This window comes from Schistocerca americana, chromosome 1 (genome assembly GCF_021461395.2).
Source record: "Schistocerca americana isolate TAMUIC-IGC-003095 chromosome 1, iqSchAmer2.1, whole genome shotgun sequence".
In the NCBI taxonomy this organism is placed as follows: domain Eukaryota; kingdom Metazoa; phylum Arthropoda; class Insecta; order Orthoptera; family Acrididae; genus Schistocerca; species Schistocerca americana.
In genome coordinates this window covers 210525669-210549660 of record NC_060119.1, presented here as the reverse complement: position 1 = coordinate 210549660, position 23992 = coordinate 210525669, and the positions used below count along the sequence as shown (strand labels likewise).

The 23992-nt window shown below is 38.2% G+C and overlaps 1 protein-coding gene across 2 annotated transcripts in view; it reads left to right on the top strand.

Annotated features, from left to right (window-relative positions):
* The window catches only part of LOC124598689 (transcription factor IIIB 90 kDa subunit), a 363153-nt gene that overhangs the window by 56319 nt on the left and 282842 nt on the right, over positions 1 to 23992 (top strand). For both annotated transcript variants that reach the window (XM_047136022.1, XM_047136030.1), the window contains exon 4: positions 9900 to 10004. In XM_047136022.1, coding sequence (XP_046991978.1) covers positions 9900 to 10004 — 105 coding nt within the window. The remainder of the gene's footprint in view (positions 1 to 9899; positions 10005 to 23992) is intronic.

The window sequence follows — 23992 nt, the reverse complement described above, 5'->3', positions numbered from 1 at the left end:
TACACAAAAAATTCTTAACCTCGTACTTCAGATGTAATCAATGCTTGATATTCAAGCTTACATTTAATTTCCCTGTGTCTATAATAAAGCATTTTCTGTAACCTGAACAAAATATTTTAAATTTGTCTTCCTTATTTCTTTGACAATGTACAATCCTTGTCTGTACTTAAAAATGTCATATTATCCTGTACAACTCACACTGCCAATTTCAGCTTACTGCCTTCATCAGAGATTGTATTTGTTTATTTTGTGTGGGAACATTCATTGAATCTTCAGTGCAAATATCATCTTCACTACACATCACAAGATTTGTACCAATTACACAGATTATGAAATCGCTGTTATGGAACATTTTGTCTTCTAATTCTCTGTCTTCTACCGTGAATTCTTTTTTTCCACCGCACATCTAACTTTAATATTAATGTTTACATTTGTAGTATAGCAGCTAACTTTCTTTCATGGCTATCTGAAAGCAAAACAACTTTGCACTTGTTGTTGTGGATTTTATAGTGAGTTGCTATTTTCTTTTTACTGTCAATGAAATATTTGTTGTTGACGTTAATGCACTCATTAGGCCTGAAGACTCGTTGCTCTTGCTGTAATCTTTACATAGTGTGTTACCCTTGTTACTTCACTTTATTTAATTAGCTCCTAGAACTTAATTATATTTTATCAATGTAATTCTTTTTCCATTTCTTAAGACTTGTGAATTAAATAAGGGTAAGGCTGAGAAGAGAAAGAGCAGCTAGCTGTTGAAGGTACGTCATAATTTTGTGTATTATGAGCAGTCATCTCAAAGTTCCTCTCAAAAACTGTTGTGGAATGTAGAGAACAGTGTTTGATTCCTTCGCAATAACACTTGATGGAAACAGGTTGTTACTGACAGTAGTCAACACAGACCTCTAAATAACATGAGTCAGAGTCATAATAATTGAAGTGTCTATACACATCTTTGCTTGTAGACCCCTCACCAAATAGTAGAAGTTTCAGACTGTCAACAGGCACACAAAAAAGAATGAAAACTTTGCTAGCTTATGCGAATCCTTTAACTAGTGTGCAAACAGATTTCCCACACCATATGCTCACATGACCCTAATCCCCCCACCATCTGAAGAATCAGCTGCAAAGTGACGTCCCCCTTATTACCATTTGTCAACACAGACTGGAGCTCTAAATCCAGTGATGGGGCAACTGATGGTTTTAGCAATTGATTGGCCAGTGTATTGTGTTTTCATCCAGTCAGTTTTTTCAGTTGACTGAAGCAGCTGAATGGAACTAACCTCTGTAGGTCACCAGGCATATGAATGTTTCCAATCAGTCTCTAGGTTTGTGTGATTTCGGTTACATACTTGTTCAGCCTTTTTGGTTTTATTTGAACCATGACTAGACATATCAACTTTTAGGGAGACAAGTAACATATTTCAAGAAGAGGTGAGTAAAAAGTACATTTCTAAAAATGAAATATTTTCAAAACTTACATATTTATTTGCTTAAATATGATTTTTTCATGGTTCTAACATTGAATATGGATCTTTGGTTGGTTTTAAAAGGTTGATAACTGTTGCCCCATTATAAACTTACGTTTATGTAAATGAACAATTACTGTTTACTTAATTTATTGAGGCTCTGTCCCCCTCTTTCCACTGGATTTCTCCCATTGCCCATAATTCTGTATTGGTAAATGTTGAGGTGTGAGGTGATGTGAATAGAAAGCATATAAGATAATTTCTTTTAGTTGTTTGGTGTCTTAATCTCTTGCCTTTTAAGCATATATTGTCTTCTGTGGTAAGTATTTCTTTCGCAAGAAATATTTGGCATCATTCATTAATTTTCATTGGATTTTAATTAATATAATTTCAGAATATGAATCACCTTGCAGATGCTACGCATCACATCGAATTTATCGTGAGGATCACTTTTTATTCAGTCAAATGATTTCTCCTATTACCACACCATTGAATGTTTCAGCTTTTTGATTGGGACAGTGTTCACTATTAAGTAAACACCTGTTCATAAACATGGTTGAATAACTGAACTAAAAGCCACTTATTGGCAATCAACAAAAAACAAATATCAGAATGACAGTGACAGTGATGAAAGGTGATAAAAGAGTGCTGTCAACAATAACAATTAAACGGTGCCAAAACAATAACTTTTTTTCCTTCTTGTCCTTCTTCTATTTTTGTGCATCAGTGAAGGTCGGTAGGATTATTAACAGATTTGGAATGCTTAATTTAAGGGGTGGTCAGATGCCCTTCCCGGTGCCACCCCATTACCCTCATCTGCTATGGGCTATATGTACCCCAACTGTCTGCATGTGGAAGTGAACGAAAGTTTTCTAAACATTTGCAAATAATGTAACTGATGTGGAACTTGGATACCAGCCCTGTATTCACCAAGATGGATCTGGGATATTGCCAAAAAACTACATCCAGTGTAGTCGGCACACTGAACCTCATTGAAAACCTCTACCAGGTGGATTCGACCTGGGGCCAGCACAACTCCCTGTCCCGGAAGTGGCACTTCAATATATGCTACTATCTGGATACGAAAAAGAAAAAAAAAATTGAATGTGTCCACTTAGAACTGAATTCAGCAGGGGTCAGACAACTCCAATTGTAGTTCCCAGTGGTCTAGAAGGGGTGTGACCATGGTTACAACCTGTTTACTGTGATGGCCTAAAAAGCAAGAGATTAAGACACCAAACAACTAAAAGAGATAGACTTTACTGTAATTTTGAAGTACTAATCACTGAATGTGAAGGGAGCTTCATCGTGCCCGGGAAATGCTATATGTGCTATTTTGTGGAGGCTGTTAAATATAAACAGATTTGTGTGCGTGTATATGATTTGTATATACATAGCCATCAATGCAGTTTTCTGCACAATAAATTTACCTCCCACACAAATAAATGACTGAATAAATGTTTAAGGGATAGACTCAAATGATTTTTAATTAATGGACGTCGTCAAACATTTTCAGTAAAGCAGTGTACCTTTGTTCTGCAGGTAATCCTAAGGAAACTTTTATGCTCAACTTTGTACTCCCAATGATAGATCAGCTTAATTAGTTACATGTCAATTGCATCTGGAACAACTTCATCCACAACAATATATTAATGAGTTTTAAATGATAAAAAGAAAAATCATTCAGTTCAGTATGTAATTAAATGATCGTATATAATACTTATTTTCACTTTTGTGTACCTTTAAGGTGTCTCTTCACATACCCCCTGGGTAGGGTGACCACTGCTTAAATTCATATGTGAAAATACTACAGACTGGTCTCATTCAGTACAATGAATGGATATCTCAATCAACTAAAACATTGAAGAATGCCTGGCTCAACCATCAGAATAACGGCATAGTGGTTTCACTTGAAAAGAAAGAATGAATAAGTCAGTCAATATGCAGGACCATGATGGACTGCGTCAACTGTTTTCATACAGTTACTATCAAAGACTAGTTTCATTCGAAAGAACTACATGAATTACAATCTGAGCAATATGCAAAACTACAATTAATTGAATCAGCTGTTCTTCTATATAGCTTTGATAAATTTTTCTCCACTTAGGAAGTAAGTAAATTACCAAATTGATGTCTAAAAAGTGTGTTGCCAGATACAGGTTGTGAGACATGAACCAAACAGAATAACATTATAGAAAACTGTAAAAATATAAGTTGACAGAATGCTTAGAGAATACTTACCTGCTTAAGGTGGAATTCCGGTAATGCCCATAGACACACACACACACACACACACACACACACACACACACACACACACTATTCCTAGGTTTTGGAATTGTTTGTTCCTTTGTCAGAGAGGAAAGAGGGATATGTCTGGGAAAGTTGGAAGGGATGGGCAGCTCACTTGGACCTCAGACTGAGAGGGACCCACTTGTTGCGAAGATTGCAGAAAACAAATACTATAGAAATTTACACACTTTTTAGACCTCTGGTAAATTGCATGTAAGGTAGATGTCTCTTATAACAGCAAAGTATATTAATTATAGTGAATTTTACTGTTTTCAGTCTGAAAACTAGCTTGATGCAGTTCTCCACACATGTCTATCCTGAGCAAGCATCTTCATCTCTCAGTAACTACTGCAACCTACATCCACTTTAATCTGCTTACTGTATTCAAGACTTGGTCGCCTTCTACAAATTTTAACCCCGCACTTCCCTCCAGTACTAAATTGATGATTCCTTGATGTCTCAGAATGTGTCCTGTCAACAGATCCCTTCTTTTAGTTAAATCAGGCCACAAATTTCTTTTCTCCCCAATTCTATTTAGTACTTTCTCATTTGTTAATATTTAGCATTCTTCTAGAGCACTACATTTCAAAAGCTCTTCTTGTCTGAATTACATATCATGCATGTTTCATTTTCATAAGACTCATTTCACTATTGTGGTTAGAGTAGTTTTCTTGAGACTTGGTACTTACACTTTTTTGTTTAGTATTGTAATGAGAAGCTCCTCATTATGTACTGGTCCAGATCCTGAGTTGAGAAAAACTACCTGTTGTGTATTTAGTTCACTGAACATAATTTCAGCCCACGCAAAAAAACTGCAGTTCATCAATAGTCCATAAATACTTCAAATTAAATTGTAGGCAACTCTCCAGAGCTGAAGCATGAAAGGAAGGGATGCAAGTACAGCAATGGAAAATCTGAGATAGAATATTAAATATGTATATGAGGCTGGGTCATTACCCACCAAGTAATAGTAGCATTGAACAGCAGATAGATATGTAGAAAGGTATGGTTACCAGCTAAGATTTGATAAAATCCTTAATCATAAAGCTCTCGCACAAAAGTGTGTGTGTGTGTGTGTGTGTGTGTGTGTGTGTGCCAAATTTTCTCACATGTGTCAGTAGTTCCGTGCACACCACCAGAGTTGCTGGGTTTATTCACACGAAGTGCAGATCTTTTATTCCTTGTTTTTTTACATTTTGTATGTTAATTATTCTATGTTTTTTTTTTATTTCTCTTCCTCTAGTGTGTGTTCCTTTTATATGCCTTTAGTAATGCTAGCAACGAGGAGCTCACTGACCTCGACTAGGCTATTGCACATTACTATAATCGTGAGGTCTGTATTTTAGCGCCACACGCACAAATAAAATTCCATCATTTACTTTAACGTATTCTGGCATATTCACCATTTCTGTAGCAGGCATGGCAGAGTTGCAGGACTTAATTCATTTATACTGCTGCTAAAGTGGTGACCTCAACATGATCTGGCCTATCTGCACGTACGTAACGCCAGTAAAGAATGAATGAGAATAAAGCGGCTGCTAACCTGGCAGTGTGTAGACTAGTCGTGAGGCTACCTCTGTTCTGGCCACAAAATGAGGTGCTGTGGTTTGCCCAGATAGAGGCAATTTTTTCTTGTTCAGGCATTACCACAGACACATGTAAAGTTGCATTGGTGGTGACGTAATTGGAGCAGCAATATGCGGCAGAAGTGGAAGAAATCATCGTCACACCACTTGAAGGGAATGCATACGAACGGTTGAAGACGAAACTGATCCGCCGCATATCTGCATCATAAGAAGAGTGTATCCATCAGGTACTAACTCAAGAAGATATTGGAGACCGAAGAGTGTCACAGTATCTACAGTATCTTAGAAGCATAATTGACGTTGGTACTGTACCCGATCATCTGTTGCATACAATCTGGAACAGTTACTTACCTCCATCTATCAAGGCAATTATAGCGATGCAGTCAGAGATGTTCTTAGAAACCATGGCAGAATTGGCTGACAAAGTGCTGGATGCCATCTCACCCATGCCTATTGTAGCATCAGCCATGCAGTCCGCAAGTACAGCCACCATGGTGGCTCGAGCTGAGTGCAATGCATTAGCGGCAAAGGCCAATCAACAGACACAACTGATCAGCCAGCTGGCAGCGTGTTGCAGTATTGGTGGAGATCGCAGCCAGACAAAATGCAGAAGACACTCCCACAGGAGGGCTGCGTCTCGCACACCTGTGCCATCACCTGATGCACAGGATATGTGCTGGTACCACCAGCATTTTGGGGAATGTGCATACTGCTGCACCAAACTGTGTGAGTTCCCAAATGCCAGCAGCAATTGAACATAGGCACTTTGTCCAACTGCTGACTAACATCACAGCACCTATTCAACAGCGATCAATACACCGGCTGTAAGTACTTGATTGATACTGGCTCTGACTTGTGTATTTACCCAAGTAAGATGCTACATCAGTGCTGACCAAGTATGTCATTCTGCCTGGCGGCCGTGAATAACTTGCCTATTGTAACAAACGTATCGCTCACACAGAATAGAGCTGGATCTTAGCCTCCGCCGTGCGTTCATTTGGAGTTTCATGGTGGCAGATGTGGCAGAGCCAATAATAGGAACGGATTCTTGGCGTACTATAACCTTTTGCCAGACACGACCAACACCCGCCTTGTAGATCAGACCATCAGGCAAACGGCCGCTGGTTTCCAGCGTCAGACATCCACCCAATCTGCCTGGCTGATTACTACCAGTAACGATGAGTACACCATGCTATTGAAGGACTTTTCAGTATTAATAAAGCCACTGGGAATAATGAAGAATGTCGGGCACAACACTGTGCACTGTATCAAGACATCTGAGGGGCCGCCCATCTCCTGCCGACCATGACGACTGGCACCAGACTGTTTGAGGATACCAGGTGTACCGGTATGAAATGAGCGTTAAGATACAAATGTGTCGATAGGGAACATTTGTTGTGAACGAGCCTTAATTTTGTTTTCTTTGGTTGGTATGACATCTATCAAAGATATTTAGTATACATCAAGTCATGGAACAAACAACATCATATGTTTTCATCGTGTTAACAATGTCAAATTTTGTACCATAAAGTGATGATTTGCGGAAAGCATTAATTTTTTGTTTTCATTTGAAAAAAAGTGCTGCAGAGTTGCATTGAATGCTTGTCGAGGCATATGGTGATCATGCTCTATCGGAAGCAACATGCAAAAGATGGTTTCAATGGTTCAGAAATAATGATTTTGATGTAAGAAATGAAGAACGTGGAAGACCACCAAAAAAGTTCGAAGACGCTGAATTGCAAACAGTATTGGATGAAGATGATACTTTGAGTCAGAAGCAAATGGCAGCAATGCTAAATTCTGCACAACAAACAATTTCTGACCATTTGAAAGCTATGGGAAAGATCCAAAAGTGTGGAAAATGGGTGCCACATGAATTGAATGAAAGACAGATGGGAAACCGAAAAACCATTTGTCAAATTTTGCTTCAAAGACATGAAATTCAATTTTGCATCGAATTGTTACTGGCAATGGAAAATTGATTTATTTTAAGAATCCTAAATGAGAAAAATCATGGGTTAATCCGGGACAACCTTCAACATCTTTGGCAAGAAGACAATGCTCTGTGTTTGGTGGGATCAGAAAGGTGTGGTGTATCATGAGCTTCTAAAACCTGGTGAAACTGTGAATACTAATCGCTACAGACAACAAATGATCAATTTGAACTATGCATTGATTGAAAAAAGACCAGAATGGGCCAGAAGACATGGCAAAGTAATTTTTTTACACAACAATGCACCTGCGCACAAAGCAAAACTGGTTCAGGATACAATCAAAACACTTGGCTGGGAGCTGCTACCCCACCTGCCATATTTACCAGACTTAGCTCCTTCCGACTACCATTTGTTTTCATCAGTGGGACACGCATTGGCTGAGGAACACTCCGATTCCTACGAAGAAGTCGAAATTGGGTGTCTGATTGGTTTGCTTCAAAAGACGAACATTTCTTTTGGCGTAGTGTCCACAAATTTCCAGAAAGGTGGTCAAAATGTATAGAAATCAATGATCAGTACTTTGAATAAAATGTTTTTACTTTTCAATTCGAAATTAGTGTTTCATTTTCACAAAAAAATGCTCATTTCATACCGGTACACCTGATAGACAAGGCCGAGTCTGATAAGATGATCAAAGAGGGCATCATGCATCTGTCTGACAGCCCCTGGTTTTCACCGTTACGCATTGTCCCCATAAAGAGTGGTGCATGATGGCCTTGAGGGGATTACAGAGCACTGAACACTTGCACAATACCTGACAGGTACCCGATACCTCTGCTCTGTGACTTCCGCTACACGTTGAGTGGTGCTTGTGTGTATAGTGTATTAGATTGCACCAAGGCATACACACAGTTCTGGTGGCCAACGAAGGTATACCAAAGACAGCCATTATTACGCTGTTTGGCTTATTTGAAAGCAAATGTATGACTTTCGGTCTCTGGAATGCTGCACACACATGGCAAAGGTTCGTTGATTCAGTGCTGCGAGGCCTGTCTTTCTGTAACACTTACCTGGATGACGTTTTGGTCTTCTCAGCCTTAGTAGAAGAACATTGCCAGCATCTCATCGAGGTTTTTCAACAACTAAGCGAGTACAAAATTGTGCTGAATGTGGCGAAGTGCATCTTTGGACATTCACAAGCAGACTTCCTAGGCCACTGCATTAGTCCTTCAGGCTCGCTACCATTGCCGGACAAAATAGTGGCTATCTGCCAGCTGCCCCAGCTGGCCACATGCAAGGAATTAAGATGCTACCTAGGGATGCTGAACTTTTATCAGCAGCATCTGCCGCATGTTGCTGCACTGGTGGCCTGAAGGCTAAAAGCAATTTGACTATTACCTGGATGGACGACATGAAGGCAGCATTTGAGAAAACAAAACAAGTGATAGCGGATGCGGCATTGTTGTCACATCCCGAGCTGAATGCACTGTTGGCTGTGGTTGTAGATGTGAACCACACAGCGATAGGTGGCATGCTTCACCAACATGTTGGTGAGGTCTGGCAGTTGCTAGCTTTCTTCTCTAAAAAGCTGACCGTCTTGCAAAAGAAATGGAGTATGTATGCCCACAAGCAAACTGCTGGCGATGAATGAGGCTGTCAAATACTTTCATTCTCATGTTGAGACTCACACCTTCATAATGTTTACAGACGACAAGCCACTGATATTTACCTTCCAGCAAAATAATCTGAACTGCTCGCCGAGGCAACACAATCAGCTGCTGTACGTTGTGTATATTAAATTTTCCCAAATAATTTTCCCTATAAGAAATCAGAGCGCTTAAATAGACATAAAATTTACATACCTATCTAAAAACCAATACAGTGAGTTATATGTCAGTATGAAATAAGCTGGGCAGCTTTTTGATCATCTTATCAATGTATGAATTCAGTTTTAGTTCATTACACATTTGGTAATCAAGTAATTATACTTAGTGAGTTTCATTGTGTATAGTAATTAAATACTTGATGGATTGATATGGTGTGTAATGAATGAGCTGCACATTCAGTTGTTGAGTGTAAATGAGTTTGGGTCCATGGTGAGTACTGTTATATCATGAGAAGTTTTTACAGTTTCTTGGAAGGATTTTAATTCCCATCCTAAATCATTAATGTCAGGGAACAGGTACAAGCCAACTATAAAACCTTTGATAATCATCATTTTACATCAACCAGTTAAGAGTTAAGTTTTCTACCCGAAGTGGTGTCCATTAATCTGAGTTGCTTTCTTTTATGGAGCTAAAACTCCAGCCCTCGTATTGTTTTATTTTTTACAGAATTATTGGCCGTGGGTTGATCACAGGAAATATTAATAGAATTGTTTTTCTTGTTTAGCACTGCAAAAACATCATTAATGAGAATATCTTTGCCATTAGTTTTGTTATAAACCCCTAAAAAATACTATATATATTTTGTGCATTATTTTCATAAGATTGTTGATTCCATCATACACGCTTATATCAAGCACTAATCTCCCATCTGTATTCACCTCAGTATAAACAATACACTGTGTGACAGCTCACTCAGTCTTCCTAATGCAGTTGAATCCTTAACATCTTGTTCAGATATGTTGATTGATTTCAGTGATGTGCTTCAAATTTGTGTGTATGAACTGGGACGTACATACCTCCGATTGTCACAAGCTTTGTGTATCAACATTCCATCAATGGGTGAGTAGCAGTGCTATTGCTTTTGGTGGTGGTTGTGATGCTGATGACAATTTCAATACTTTCTGAAGGGGCTTCTTTTATAAATTGATTTCTTTCATTTAATGCTCTGTCAATTTTGCATATTTAAATATATCCATACAAATCAGTGCATTTCTCCAGACTTACTGAGTAAATGCCATGTGAAGTTCAGCAGTGTTTCTTCTAGAATAGAGATCCCAACATCACTAGTGATGGTGCATATTCAATCACTTTTGCCTCTTCTTTAACTGAAAAACTTGATATGAAAAAGGACACACAGATTTTATACATACTGTGACACTAGTCACCATCACAGTCCTAGTAGTCAGAGAGAATGAAAGTAGAAAGTGAATTCAATTCATCCATGTGATAAGTTAACTCATTCTTTCAGTCAGCAAGGTGGGGCCAACATGATTTCATACATTTGTGTTTCAGCAGAACATTCTAACAGTTGATCTGTTTAATGTGAATTGGACATATAGTCAATAAATTGGATTTATTAAATCAAAACCCTTTATCAAAGATTAGACTACAGGAAAGGATATATTCCTTTGTTGGAAAATAATGCAGTTGATACCATTATTGCATTTGCTTCTACTAAAACGTAGTATGAGTGTAGTCTGGATGTTTAGTGTTTCGATCAATCATTTACAGGACCTGAGATACTGCTTAATCCATGAAAATGCAATTAATATACTGGGTGATTCTGTGATTATGTTACTAACTTTCAGGACGATAGAGAAGAGTAAATGTATCTATTTGAGGTAAGGGACTCTGATCTGGAAATGACCAAGTCGAAAGTTACAAGCAAAAATTGTACTGGTACTTCTGACAGTGGACTATATTTTTCTGTGATATTGCCAATAAATTAGCTAAATAGTGAAAGTCAACTGAGGAAGGAAGACCAGCTTTCTCTTATATTAACAATTCAAGTACCCTACTTAAAAAGGAATTACCGCAAAGGATTTCAGTTTGCAACTTCCATTGTTCGGTTTATAGTATAGTTATCATGAAGAAAGCTGTCCTGCCATGACACTGGCATATCACTCTGTTATAAAGAAAATTAGGAGAAGAGGGGCATAGTGACAGTAAGGTCATTAAAACCCAAAATCTAGCTGAGTTGGAAATAGGGAGACCAGTGGATCAGATGTGGACTTGTTGTTGAAAACATCTTCGTCTTCATCCGAAATCACTTGAATCATTATGGCTGGAACTATGAATCCTTCATCTGACAAACATGAAACCATTGTTGTAACCATTCAGCATGAAAGAAATGTTGTATGTATGTATCACCTCCTGTTTCTTGAATATGTACCTAAACTTTTGATCCAGAAGTAATGTTCATCTGTGTTTTAAGTCTTGTGTGTTGAATACATTGACAGGGTAGAATGTTTTGCTTTTGCACCTATTTGACATGGTGTTAATTGTGGATTAATTTTGTAGATTAGCATTTGTCAGCAACGTCTCCCAGCTTCCACAGGCATGAATAATCACTTTTAAGAAACACCACTCTTCCATTTTCTTGTGATGGAAAATCAATCATTTGTTCACATTGATGGGCGCTAGATAAGACAATGTTATGCAAACTTTGAATGAGAGAGGTATTGATCTATAGTTTCAGATGGCCAGACTGTGTACAAACATCCTTGATTATAGCACGAAATACCCCCCCCCCCCCCCCCCCCATTGTCTTATCGAGAGGAGGCATGTAATATTTCCACTTGTAGGTGAGTTTATATGTTATCACCAATGAGGTGTCTGATTGACTCATGTATCAGTGCTAGAGAGGCATTTGGGAAATTTACATGGAATGTGAAAATTAAATAATTCACTGTGATATTTCCACATAAATTGAAAAAACAAAAATCAATAGTACCTTTATACAGAGTGGAATAAATAGATATCACCCAGTTATAGCAAAAATGCGGAAATTTAATCAAAATTGGGCTAGTTTATGGGTACAAATTTTTGAAGGGAAAGGAGAATTAATAAGAAAATAGAAAGTATTAAGTGGAACAGAAATAATGGAATTAGCAAAGAGTGAAGGCTACGTCACATCGTACAGTAGATAGTAAATAATAAGGAGGCACAAAACAATAAGTCGAACATTGTAGTGTAGCTTTCAAATTTGCGTGCTTATCTAGAGTACTGAATGACTTCATGAATGGTCATGTTATGTACTGAATATGGGTGTACCTTTTTTTGTAAATTGATTCACAGACATGTTCTTACTATCCTTCCTTCATGGGGACAGGTATGGGTCTTTCTGGTAAGACTGGTATGCTACTCTCAGTATCAAAATTTTTCCTGTTTTCTGGAATTGTTAGTTTAGTTTCATGCAGAATTGTAGCTGTTTTTGTCTCTCTTTCTTCACATGTAATGTTTTGGAGATAATGGTAAAGCAATCAGTTTTTGCAAGAACAATTGACACTCAAGTTTGCCACAGTTCTAATTTCAACAATTTTTGCAAGAACAATTGACACTCAAGTTTGCCACAGTTCTAATTTCAACATCTCTTAAGCTTCCCCTTTGCTGACTGGCTTCAACTTATTTTGTGGGCTTGTGATAAGCATACTTTATTTGATCAAAAGTATCTGGATTCCTATTAGTGGACATTAATATGGTGTGTACCCATCTTTTGCCAATATGATGGCTTTAACTTTGCTTGGGACACTTCCAATGAGGTGTCTGAATATCTGTCTGGAAATAGCAGTCCATTCTTCGTCAAGAGCTGAATCCAGATTGACATTCTGACTCATTCCTGACATTCTGACTCATTCCAAAGGTGTTCCATGGTATGCAGATCAGGACTGTGGCCAGGCCAGTCCATTACAGGAATGTTGTTGTGTGCAAACCACTGCCAGACGCAAATCCTGTTTCGTTCCCACATGGTACAGTGTGATTCATCACTCCAAATCACTCATTTCCAGTCATCCACTGTGCAGCAGCATCATTCTTTACACCACCTCAAGCGTTACTAATCACTGATTACAGAAATGTACGGCTTATGAGAAACTGCTCAACTATTGTTCTCCATTATTATAACTCCCTATGTAAAGTTATTGTACTAGCTGGACTGCTGGTAGCGCTTCGGAACTCACAAGTAATTCCTTCCACTGATTTAATGTGATTTTTGCAATGATCAGTGGTCTCTGTCCGTCAGTACATACTTGAGGTCAGCCTGGGCTTGGTTTATCTGTCGTTCTTCCTTCGCATTTCTGCTTCACATTCTCATGTCAACAATCAACTTGGGCAGATTTAGAACAGTTGAAAGGTTCCTCATGGATTTGTTACTCAAGTGACATCCAATGACTAGTCATCATTTGAAGTCACTGAACTCTCCTGACTGACACAACCTGCTGTTTCTGCTTCTCTACTGGCAATACAATAATCTCCACCTCCTTTTATATTGGCAAGTCCACCTCCCATGAAATCTAGTGCAATTCTGCTTTACAAAGAGTTGTCCAGATGATCGGAGAGTGTGTTCTTGTGTGTTTTACCAGGTGAATAACATGCATCACTTTGACAGTTTCTCTTTTAGGAAACCTCATAACTGATTGCACTACTGAAAGGAATTTTGAATTCAAAATGAATCATCTCAACTGCAGGAAGAAAGTACTGAAAGGAATCTTAAATTCAAAATGAATCACTTCAATTGCAGGAAGAAACCAGCAAAACATTTGTAGAAGTTTTATTTATTCATTCCTACATTGAACTTCATTGACAGGTTTTCTCATTGCTCAAATAACTATAGACCTGACAAGGAAAACTTCCCATTGCAACCCCCCCCCCCCCTCCCTCCTCATCCCTCCATCCCCCTTTCCCTCAGATTTAGTGGTAAGATGGCCCAGTGGATAGCCCGCCAAAAACTGAACACACACACAGCATGAAAACACAAAGAAGGTGTACTGAACTCTGAAAAAAAGGAAAATAGAAATGGTGAATGGTCCAAGCGTAACAAGTGCAATATCAATCATTATTCAACAGCTGTGCCGTCATGGTTAAGTAGTCACGGTGTTGAAATGCAAACCGGATGAGCCGTGTTCAAAACTCTGGTGTGCCCTTTTTTATTTTTTCCCCATGACATTTTGAACTGTCTATCCCATCATATGAGTGTTTGTTCTTTTTCTGTAGTCTTGGCAATTGTCATACTATACATTGATTGTACAATATGAGTAGCATGGTAAGAATATGTTACCGTCACAAGTAAATGTGACGAATAGTGAGAGCAGGTGAGATGCCACATAGATGTCCCACAGAAATGAGAACAACGAATAAACAGGTGTAAACTAAGTTACAACAAAGGAATTCAAGAGTCAAAACTTCCAAAATGGAAAGCATCTTCAAAAATGTTAAAAACATATGTTTTGACAGAAAACAGAGAAACTGTGTGATTGTGAAACTGTTGTGTTAATTTGTTGCAACTTATGTGACAAACTATTATGTTTTTCCTTTATTTACTTGAGAGTAGAGATTCGTGTCATATGACACACATACTGTCACTAATGTTGTGTTGACACACCAGACATGTTTTCTGGCGGAACATTCGGTTGATTTGTCGCCTTGTCATCAAACGTTTGTGGTTCCCATTCGAAAGCCACGTCCATTTGGCTGCTAATAGAGAAGTTGAGCAAAATCAACTGTCATTATAGGTCCCTTCCTTACACCTTACCATTGCAAGTGGACATTACAGCATGACACTGACACAAATTTGAATATAGCAAACAGCGGAAAAAAAAAAAAATTTTTAAAAATGATGGGCTCAAGGGAGATTTGAACACAGCTTGCCCGCTTGGCAATCCAATACTGTGACCACTTAACCATGACACCGTTGCTCTTTTAGACTGCTTTATACTGCACTTCATGTTCTTGGACCATTCACTGTTTCTATTTTACTTTTTTTCACAGTTCAGTACACCTTCTTACTGTTTTCATGCTTGATCTGGGTTCAGTTTTTGTTGGGCTTTCCTCTGGGCCCTCTTACCACTGTATCTGAGGGGGGTGTGATGGGGAGTTTCCCTTGTAAGTAAGAGATTCATGAACATATAATAGGGTAATAAACAGAGAATATGATTGAAAGGTCATGAGTATTGATTGTTGTTATGGTGACAAATGGGAAATAATTAATTTCTTTAGGTATTTGAGACCAACTAAATATGCCATCACAGAAAGGCATGTAATTTTGGAGAGATTTGGGGAGAATTCCTGTAACACAATCTTTCTGTGAGGAGTGTGGATCATGTGTGCACTACATATCAGAGTTTCCTGCCCAGGTAGCTGATAATCTGTGGCCTGCATGCAATGATTTTTTATATTAGATAGCTCTCCACCTAATCCATAGCCTTAGGAGACCCCAAAGTATTTGTATGATACACAAAATGTATCTGCAGTTGCAAATATGGACAACTGTCAGCTATGTAATGGAATGACAACAATGAAGATTTGTACCTGACTGGGACTCAAACCCAGATTGGTTAATTGACTTGGGGGAAGGGGACCAAACAGTGAGGTCATCGATCCCATCAGATGAGGAAAGAATGGAGAAGAATTGGTTGATTTGGGTGAAGGGACCAAACAGTGAGGTCATAGGTGCCATTGGATTAGGGAAGGATGGGGAAAGAAGTTGGCCCTGCCCTTTCAAAGGAATGAGCCCAGCATTTGCCTGAAGCAATTTAATGAATTCACGGAAAATCTAAATCAGGATGGCTGGACGTGAGTTTGATCCATGGTCCTCCCGAATGCTAGTCCAGTGTGCTAACCACTCCACCAACTTTCTCAGTCAAACCCAAATGGCGGTAGCCTTATCATTACACTGTCTGAGCATGACTCGGGCCAGACCCAACCTTCCATGTGTCATCAACCATGTGTCTACACCTGCAGTCATACATCTATTATGTATATTCTCATACAGGGGAGACCTTGTAATTGAAAGTTACTTACTCATGATAATCGGGAAATCCTTGTAATTGAAAGTTACTTACTCATGATAATCGGGAAATCCGGGTTCGAGTCCAGTTTGGTACAAATTTTCATTGTCATTATTTCATTATACAGCTGATTGTTATCCACATTCACAACTGTTAATACATTTTATGTATTTCATAACAGCTGTAGTTGCCGCATAGCCTGTTCCTTTGGACACGCATCCTTATCGAAAGGAACATTTCATTGTACTTCTGAACATCACAGGCACTGAAATATCAACTTTGTAAAATACCCAAAGAAATGCCCCTCCCCCTCCCCCACTCACACGCACAGACCAAACTATTACAGTTCTAGTGATCAACTGCCAAAGCATTTGTAACAATATGCCACAGTTTCAAGCATCTGTATTCCTAAAAAGCAGTGTAGATCACATTGTACTAGGCTTAGAAAGCTGGCTTAAACCTGAAACTGATAGCAATGAGATTTTTGGGCTAAATCTAAGTGAATCAAAAGGACAGGCAAATAAGAATTGGTGTGTTGTATTTTTGACAGCAGATAAGAAACTCAGACCTGCAAAGATAGAAATTGAAGCTGGATGCAACATTGTGCAAAACTTACAACGTGTGTTTTTTTAAGTAAGTACCGTTTTTTAAAAAAAAAAAAAAAAAAAAAAAAAAAAAAAAAAAAAAAAAAAAAAAGGACATGCAAAGATATCTCAATAATTTTATTTTTACATGAAAGCCTGTACCTTAATCTTCTTTTCTACATAATTTCCGTCAATATTGAGGCACTTTTCATAACATTGTACCAGTTTTTGAATACCCTCCTCATAGAGGTCTGCCACCTGACTTATTAACCACTGCATCACCACTGTTTTGACTTCATCATGAAGACGCTGACCGCCCAGGTGTTTCTTCAAGTGCAGGAACAGATGGTAGTCACTGGGCACAAGATCGGGGCTGTACGGAGGATGATCTAGAGTTTCCCATCAAAAAGATGTGATGAGATCTTTGGTCTGATTTGCCACATAGGGACGGGCATTGTCTTGCAGCAAAACAATGCCCCTGCTCAACTTACCACATCTTTTGTTCTGAATTGAACAGTGCAGATTGTGCAATGTCTTACAGTAAGCTGCTGCATTGATTGTCTCATTACAAGGCAGAAATTCCACAAGCAGTACCCCTTTTCTGTCCCAAAAAACTGCGCACATGATTTTCCGGGTAGAAATTGTTTGCTTAAACATAATTTTTCTGAGTGAATCTGAATGCCGCCATTCCATGGACTGCTACTTTGATTCTGGTGTGATGTAGGCCACCCATGTTTCATCTTGAAGAAACACCTGGGTGGTGAGCGTCCTCAAGACGATGACGAAGTCAAAACAGTGGTGATGCAGAGGTCAACAAGTCAGGCGGAAGACTTCTATGAGTAGGGTATTCAAAAACTGGTACAACGTTATGACAAGTGCCTCAATATTGATGGAAATTATGTAGAAAAGTAGATTAAGGTACAGGCTTTCATGTAAAAATAAAATTATTGAGATATCTTAGCATGTCTTTTGTTAATTTCAAAACGGTACTTACTTAAAAAACATGCCTTGTAGTATGAGAATGGTCATAAACTTATAACTGAACCTTTCTGTTGACCACCAGATATACTCTCAGCTGTAACTGAAAACTTCAGAGAAAACCTCAGTTTCCTAGTACATAAGTTTCCCAATCACACTGTCATCATCAAGGGAGACATTAATCATCTAGCAATCAGTTGGGGTAGTGTCATTTTTCTAGTAAGTTGCCCAATCACACTTTCATTATCAGAGCAGAATTTAATCATCCAACAATCAGTTGGGATAGTTACAGTTTTGTAAGTGGTGGGCATGATATGATATCTTGCAAAAATGTATTAAATGCTATTGCTGAAAATAAATACATCAGATAGTTTGTAAGCCCACTCTTGCTGGAAATATGTTAGATCTAAGGCAACAAACAGATATGACCCCTTTGAGAATGCCTCTGTTTAAACTTGTATCTATGACCATGAGGCAGTTGAAGCAACAAAGTACAAAGGGCAACTACAACAAATACAAAGATTGAAATGTTCAGTGAATTACAGAAAGATGCAACAGTGTCACGCCTTAAGGAGGTATTGATCAGTGGCTTTGAAAAACAGCTGAAGTCACTAAACTTGAACAAAGCTCTAGGACCTGAATAAATCTGTATCGGATTCTATACAAGATTTCTGGCCTATCTTTTAATCACAGTGTACCATCTGTTCTGGAATCATAGAGTGTTCTGAGTTGAAACGTAATGGTATATCTTGAACAGAATGATCTCCCCCCATGCTATCTATCATAGATTCTGAAAACTTCAACCATGTGAAACCCATCTTATGCTGTTCTCTCATGACATTTTGAAAGCCATGGATCAAGGCAATCAGGTAGATGAAGAATTTCTTGACTTCCAAAAAGCATTTCACTCAGGACTACACTTATGATTATTATCAAAAGTACAATCCAGTGGGGTATTTAGTGAAATTTGTGACTGAGTTGAGGAATTCTTGGCAGGGAGTACACAGCATGTTATCTTGGATGTATAATCATTTCAGATGTGCCCCAAGGAAGTGTGTTGGGACCCATTCCCAAGAAAGTGTGTTGGGATCCTTGCTCTTCATGTTTTATATTAATGACCTTGCAGACAGCAGTAATAGTAACTTCAGACTTCCCCAAATGATGTGGTTGTCTGTAATAAACTACCGGTACCATTTGAAAAAAGATGCACACATTTTCAGGCAAATCTTTAAAAGATTTCAAAATGGTACAGATATTTGCTACTTACTTTAAATGCTTAAAAATTTAATATGCTGCCTTCCAAAAAAGGAAACTTATAAGGATATGAAATGAAATGATCACATGGTCTGTCTTAGGTACAGCAGGTGACAGTGTTAGTTTCATCGGCAGGTTGCTGGGAAAATGCAGTCAGTCTACAAAGGAGATTGTTAACTAAATGCCTAAGTAACACATCTCAAAATGTACGGTAAGCATGAAATGTAGGAAGGGGAAGGAAAGGGAAAGGATGGGTGGGAAATGTGATGTCTAGCAGCACAGGGCATTGTGATAATGTGTTTTATAAATGTGTGGGATCCATACCACGTAGAACTATATTATGTCTGCAAACTGAACAATGAGCAGGTGAACTCCCACTTTCCCTACTGGTTGATTTACAAGGAGTGCCTAGAGGCTAATAAGTTATACCGACTCTTTCACTGCACACCTTTTAAATCACTGGCGATGTAATACACAAACTGGCCACGAGAATGTTCATTTTACACTAATTCACTAACACTACATAGAATACACAAAGTAGTATGTAATTTAACCAACAAAAGAATCACACATGAACAGAATATATCTCCATCTACAAGTACTCTGCAATTCACACTTAAGTGATGACAGATGATTCATAGAACCGCGTTGACTGTTTGTTCACTGTTCCACTTTTGAATTATGTGTGGAGAAAAACGAACCCCACAATCTTTGTATGCAGGCTCTGATTTCTCTTATTTTATTACAATGATCATTTCTCATTAGGTAGATGGGAGTCAATAAAATACTGGAATATTTGGAGGAGAAAATTAGTGATCGAAATTTTGTGACAAGATGTGGCCACAATTAAAAAAAAAACAACTCTTTTGTTCTAATGGTTGCCACACCAGGTCACTTTTTGTGATAATACAAAACAAGCTGCCCTTTTTACAACTTTTTCAGTGCCCTCCATTAATCCAATCTGGCAAGGATCCCATGTTGCACTTCAGTTGTCTAGAAGAAGGTGCACGAGCATAGTGTATGCGATCTTTTTGTAGGATTTGTTGCATCTTCTAAGTGTTCAGCCAGTAAAATATGGTTGTCAGTTCACCTTCCCAACAAATTTTCTTTGTGATGGTTCCAGTTAAAGTTGTTTGTAATTTTAGTCCTAGGTATGTTGCTGAGTCTGCAACCTTTAAATTTATCTGATTAATCACATAATCAAAATTTAATTGATTTTCATTTTCACTCATGTAGAGGACCTCACACTTTTTATTGTGTGTGTGTGTGTGTGTGTGTGTGTGTGTGTGTGTGTGTGTGTGTGTGTGCGTGTGTGCGCGCGCGCGCGCGCGCGCGCACACGTGCCACTTTTTGCATCTTGCAGATGTCTTTTTTTTATCTTCTTCTGATGACCTTACTAGATGGTGAATCACAGCACCATATCTGCAGTCTAAGAGGAGTGCTCAAATTGACTCCTAAATTATCTCTCTTTGGTTTCTATAGATAACTTCCTGTCAGTTACTATCAACTATCAAAAAATCTTGAATCCAGCCACAGATTGGTAGCAATACTCCCTATGCATGTAGCTTGATTAGAAGCTGCTTGTGAGGAACAGATGACTTCTGGAAAGCTGAAAATATGGAATCAACTTGAGAACCACTGTCAACAGCACCCATTACTTTGTGTGAATGAAGATCAATTATTCTATCTGAATCTATGCTATTTATGTGTCAGTATATCATTTTCCTTGAAATATTTCGTGATGTTGGAACATAGTTTATGTTTCAAAATCCTACTACAAATCAGAGTCAATGTTTTGGGTCTGTAATTCAGCAGATTATTTCTATTGCCACCTGTGCAACTTCACAGTCTGTAAATACTGATTTTTTGTTTATTGGGTGGTTTTACACGACTCCTGAAACTGGAGCTGTTTTATCAGCATATCCTGAAAGGAACCTAATTAATATATATGCTAGACCAGAAGACTTGCCTTTATTAAGTGACTTAAATTTTTTCACTGCACGAAGCATATCTGTTTCTAAATTACTTATGTTGACAGTTATCTGGATTCAAATTCTAGAATATTTACTGCATCTTCTTTTGTGAGAAAAATGCAGAAAACCTTGTTTAGTAACCCCGGTTTAGTGACACACTCATCAGTAATATTGCCATTGCCGTCACACACTAAAGGTATTGATGTCTTGCCATTGGAATACTCTACATACAGCCAAATCTCTTTGGATTTTCTATCAGATTCCAAGACAGAGATTCATTGTGGAAACTATTAGAAGCCTCTTGTATTGATGTCTGTGCCACGTCATGAGCATCTGAACACTGTTGCCAATCTTGTAGATTTTGTGTTCTTTTAAATGTGGCATACCTTTTCTTTTTTCTGCACCATAGGGGGATCTATTCCATCTCTTATTGATTTTTCTCTCAACTTCCACGAAACTGTTTCTTTGAATTTAAGCCTTGTTTGCCTGATGTTTACATAGTTAGTGCAGAAGGAAAGGAAACTGTCTCTTAGGAAGGTGTTAAGCTAATTTTTATCTGCTTTCAGATGTATTTTGTGTTTGTTGGATTTGGATGTTACACAATTCACTCTCACTACAGTGTCTTTTGGTCACTAATTTATGTACCCATTATGATGCTCTCTATTTGCTCTGGAGTGTTTGTTGCTAAGAGGTCTGGTATGTTACCACAACTATTTTCGCTTCGTATGGACTCCTGAACTAACTGGTCAAAATAATTTGTAGAGAAAGCATTTAGTACAATTTCAGGTGATGTTTTATGCCTACCACTGACTTTAAAACATGTATTTTTGTCATCAGATAGAGATAGATTGAATTTGCAGTGAACTATAATTGTATCAATCAAGGGTGCTCTCAAATTGAGACTTCAGTTTTCCTTGAACCATCCAGCAACTGTATCATCTGAGTTGGGTGGTTGGTAAAAAGAACCAATTATTAATATACCTATACCACTTTATGCTTTGCTGCACTCTGCACTGCTAAGTAGGATACTGATCTTTAGCCATCCTGTATAGGAGTTGGATCTTTTTATTGAAAATGGCCACTTGCTCCCCCACAAGTGCTGCTTGCTTTTCGGCTGATGGAAAAACTAATACATGAGATACTGAATATATACAACAAAGAGCAGCAGGAATGGGCACAGATTTGTTTGTCTCTTGGGAAAGCATCATGGAAATAGTGGGAAATCTGAATAGACAGACACGAGATGCGAACTGTCCCGCAAAAACCTACTTACGAAGTTTGAAGAATAAGCTTTTAGGGATTTCAGAATATATTACAGGCCCCTACTTATCACTCCCATAGGACCCATGAAGAGAAGATTAAACTTATTACAACATGCACAGAAGCATTTAAGCAACTATTCTTTACTTGCTCTATTCTGAATGGATGGGAAGAAGCTCTAAGCAGTGCTAAGTAGTCTCTACTGTGCACTTTACAGCAGTTTGCAGAGTATAGATGTAGACGTAAATATACTAATCCCTCATATACAAATTGAAAGGTATGCACTGAAATTATAATTCAACTGTTAACTCATTACTAACCATCATTGTTATCCACAATTAACCACCTACTGTTACTGACACCAGATTCAGTTCACTTCAAGTAAGGCACATCTTAAACACACACAACTGCAGCTATCTGAAAGATAAAACATTAATCCATTGAGCCCCATGGTCTTTCTTTGATCACACACTTTCATTTTTCTTCTATCATATGCTAAGTAGCCACTCGGTGACTAGTTGTGCTGCTTTGTCCTATGTGCTTTCACAGTGATCCACAAAAATTGTCTCATGGCCATGTAGTCAATAATTCAGTGATTTTACACATACAGGATATAATTTTAGCTGTTAATTTCAAATATCATTTTGTTTTCATCATGATGATTTATCTATCAAAGTTATTTCTAAACAGTATGTAGTGTCTTGTCATTGTCGTTGTTGTTGTTATTGTTATTGTTATGGTCTTCAGTTCAGAGACTGGTTTCATGCAGATCTCCATGTTACTCTATCCTGTGCAAGCTTCTTCATCTCCGAGTAACTAAAGCAACCTACATCCTTCTGAATCTGCTTATTGTATCCACCTCTTGGTCTCCCTCTATGATTTTTACCCCCCACACTTCCCTCAGTAGGCTACGATACTGATGATCCCTTGATACCTCAGAATGTGTCCTACTGATCAATCCCTTCTTTTAGTCAGGTGGTGCCACAAATTCCACTTCTCCCCAATTCCATTCAATACCTCCTCATTGGTTATGTGAGCTACCCATCTAATCTTCAGCATTCTTCTGTAGTGCCACATTTTGAAAGCTTCTATTCTCTTCTCTATTTATCACACATGTTTCACCTCCATACATGGCTACACTCCATACAAATACTTTCAGAAAAGACTTCCTGGCGCTTAAATCCATACTCGATGGTAACAAATTTCTCTTCTTCAGCAGTGCTTTCCTTACCATAGACAATCTGCATTTTATATCCTCTCTAATTCGGCCATCGTCAGTTATTTTGCTCTCCAAATAGCAAAAATCATCTACTACTTTACTTTAAGTGTCTCTTTTACTAATATAATTCCCTCAGCATCAACTGATTTAATTCAACTACATTCCGTTATCCACATTTTGCTTAGGATGATGTTCATCGTGTATCCTCCTTTTAAGACACTGTCCATTCCATTCAACTGCTCTTTGGGATCCTTTGCTGTCTCTGACAGAATTACAATGTCATCAGCAAACTTCAAAGTTTTTATTTCTCCTCCATGGATTTTAATGGCTACTTCAAATTTTTCTTTTGTTTCCTTCACTGCTTGGTTAGTATATAGATCATATAACATCGGGGATAGGCTACAACCCTGTCTTATTCCCTTCTCCACCACTACTTCCCTTTCATGCCCCTTGACTCTTATAAATGCATCTAGTTTCCGTACAAATTGTAAATAGCCTTTTGCTCCCTGTATTTTATCCCTACCACCTTCAGAATTTGAAAGAGAGTATTCCAGTCAATACTATCAAAAGCTTTCTCTAACTCAACAAATGCTAGAAACATAGGTTTGCCTTTCCTTAATCTATGTTCTAAGGTAAGTTGTAGAGTCAGTATTGCCTTGCATGTTCCAACATTTGTACGGAATCCGAATTCTTCTTCCCTGAGGTCGGCTTCTACCAGTTTTTCCATTCGTCTGTAAAGAATTCATGTTATTATTTTGCAACCATGACTTATTAA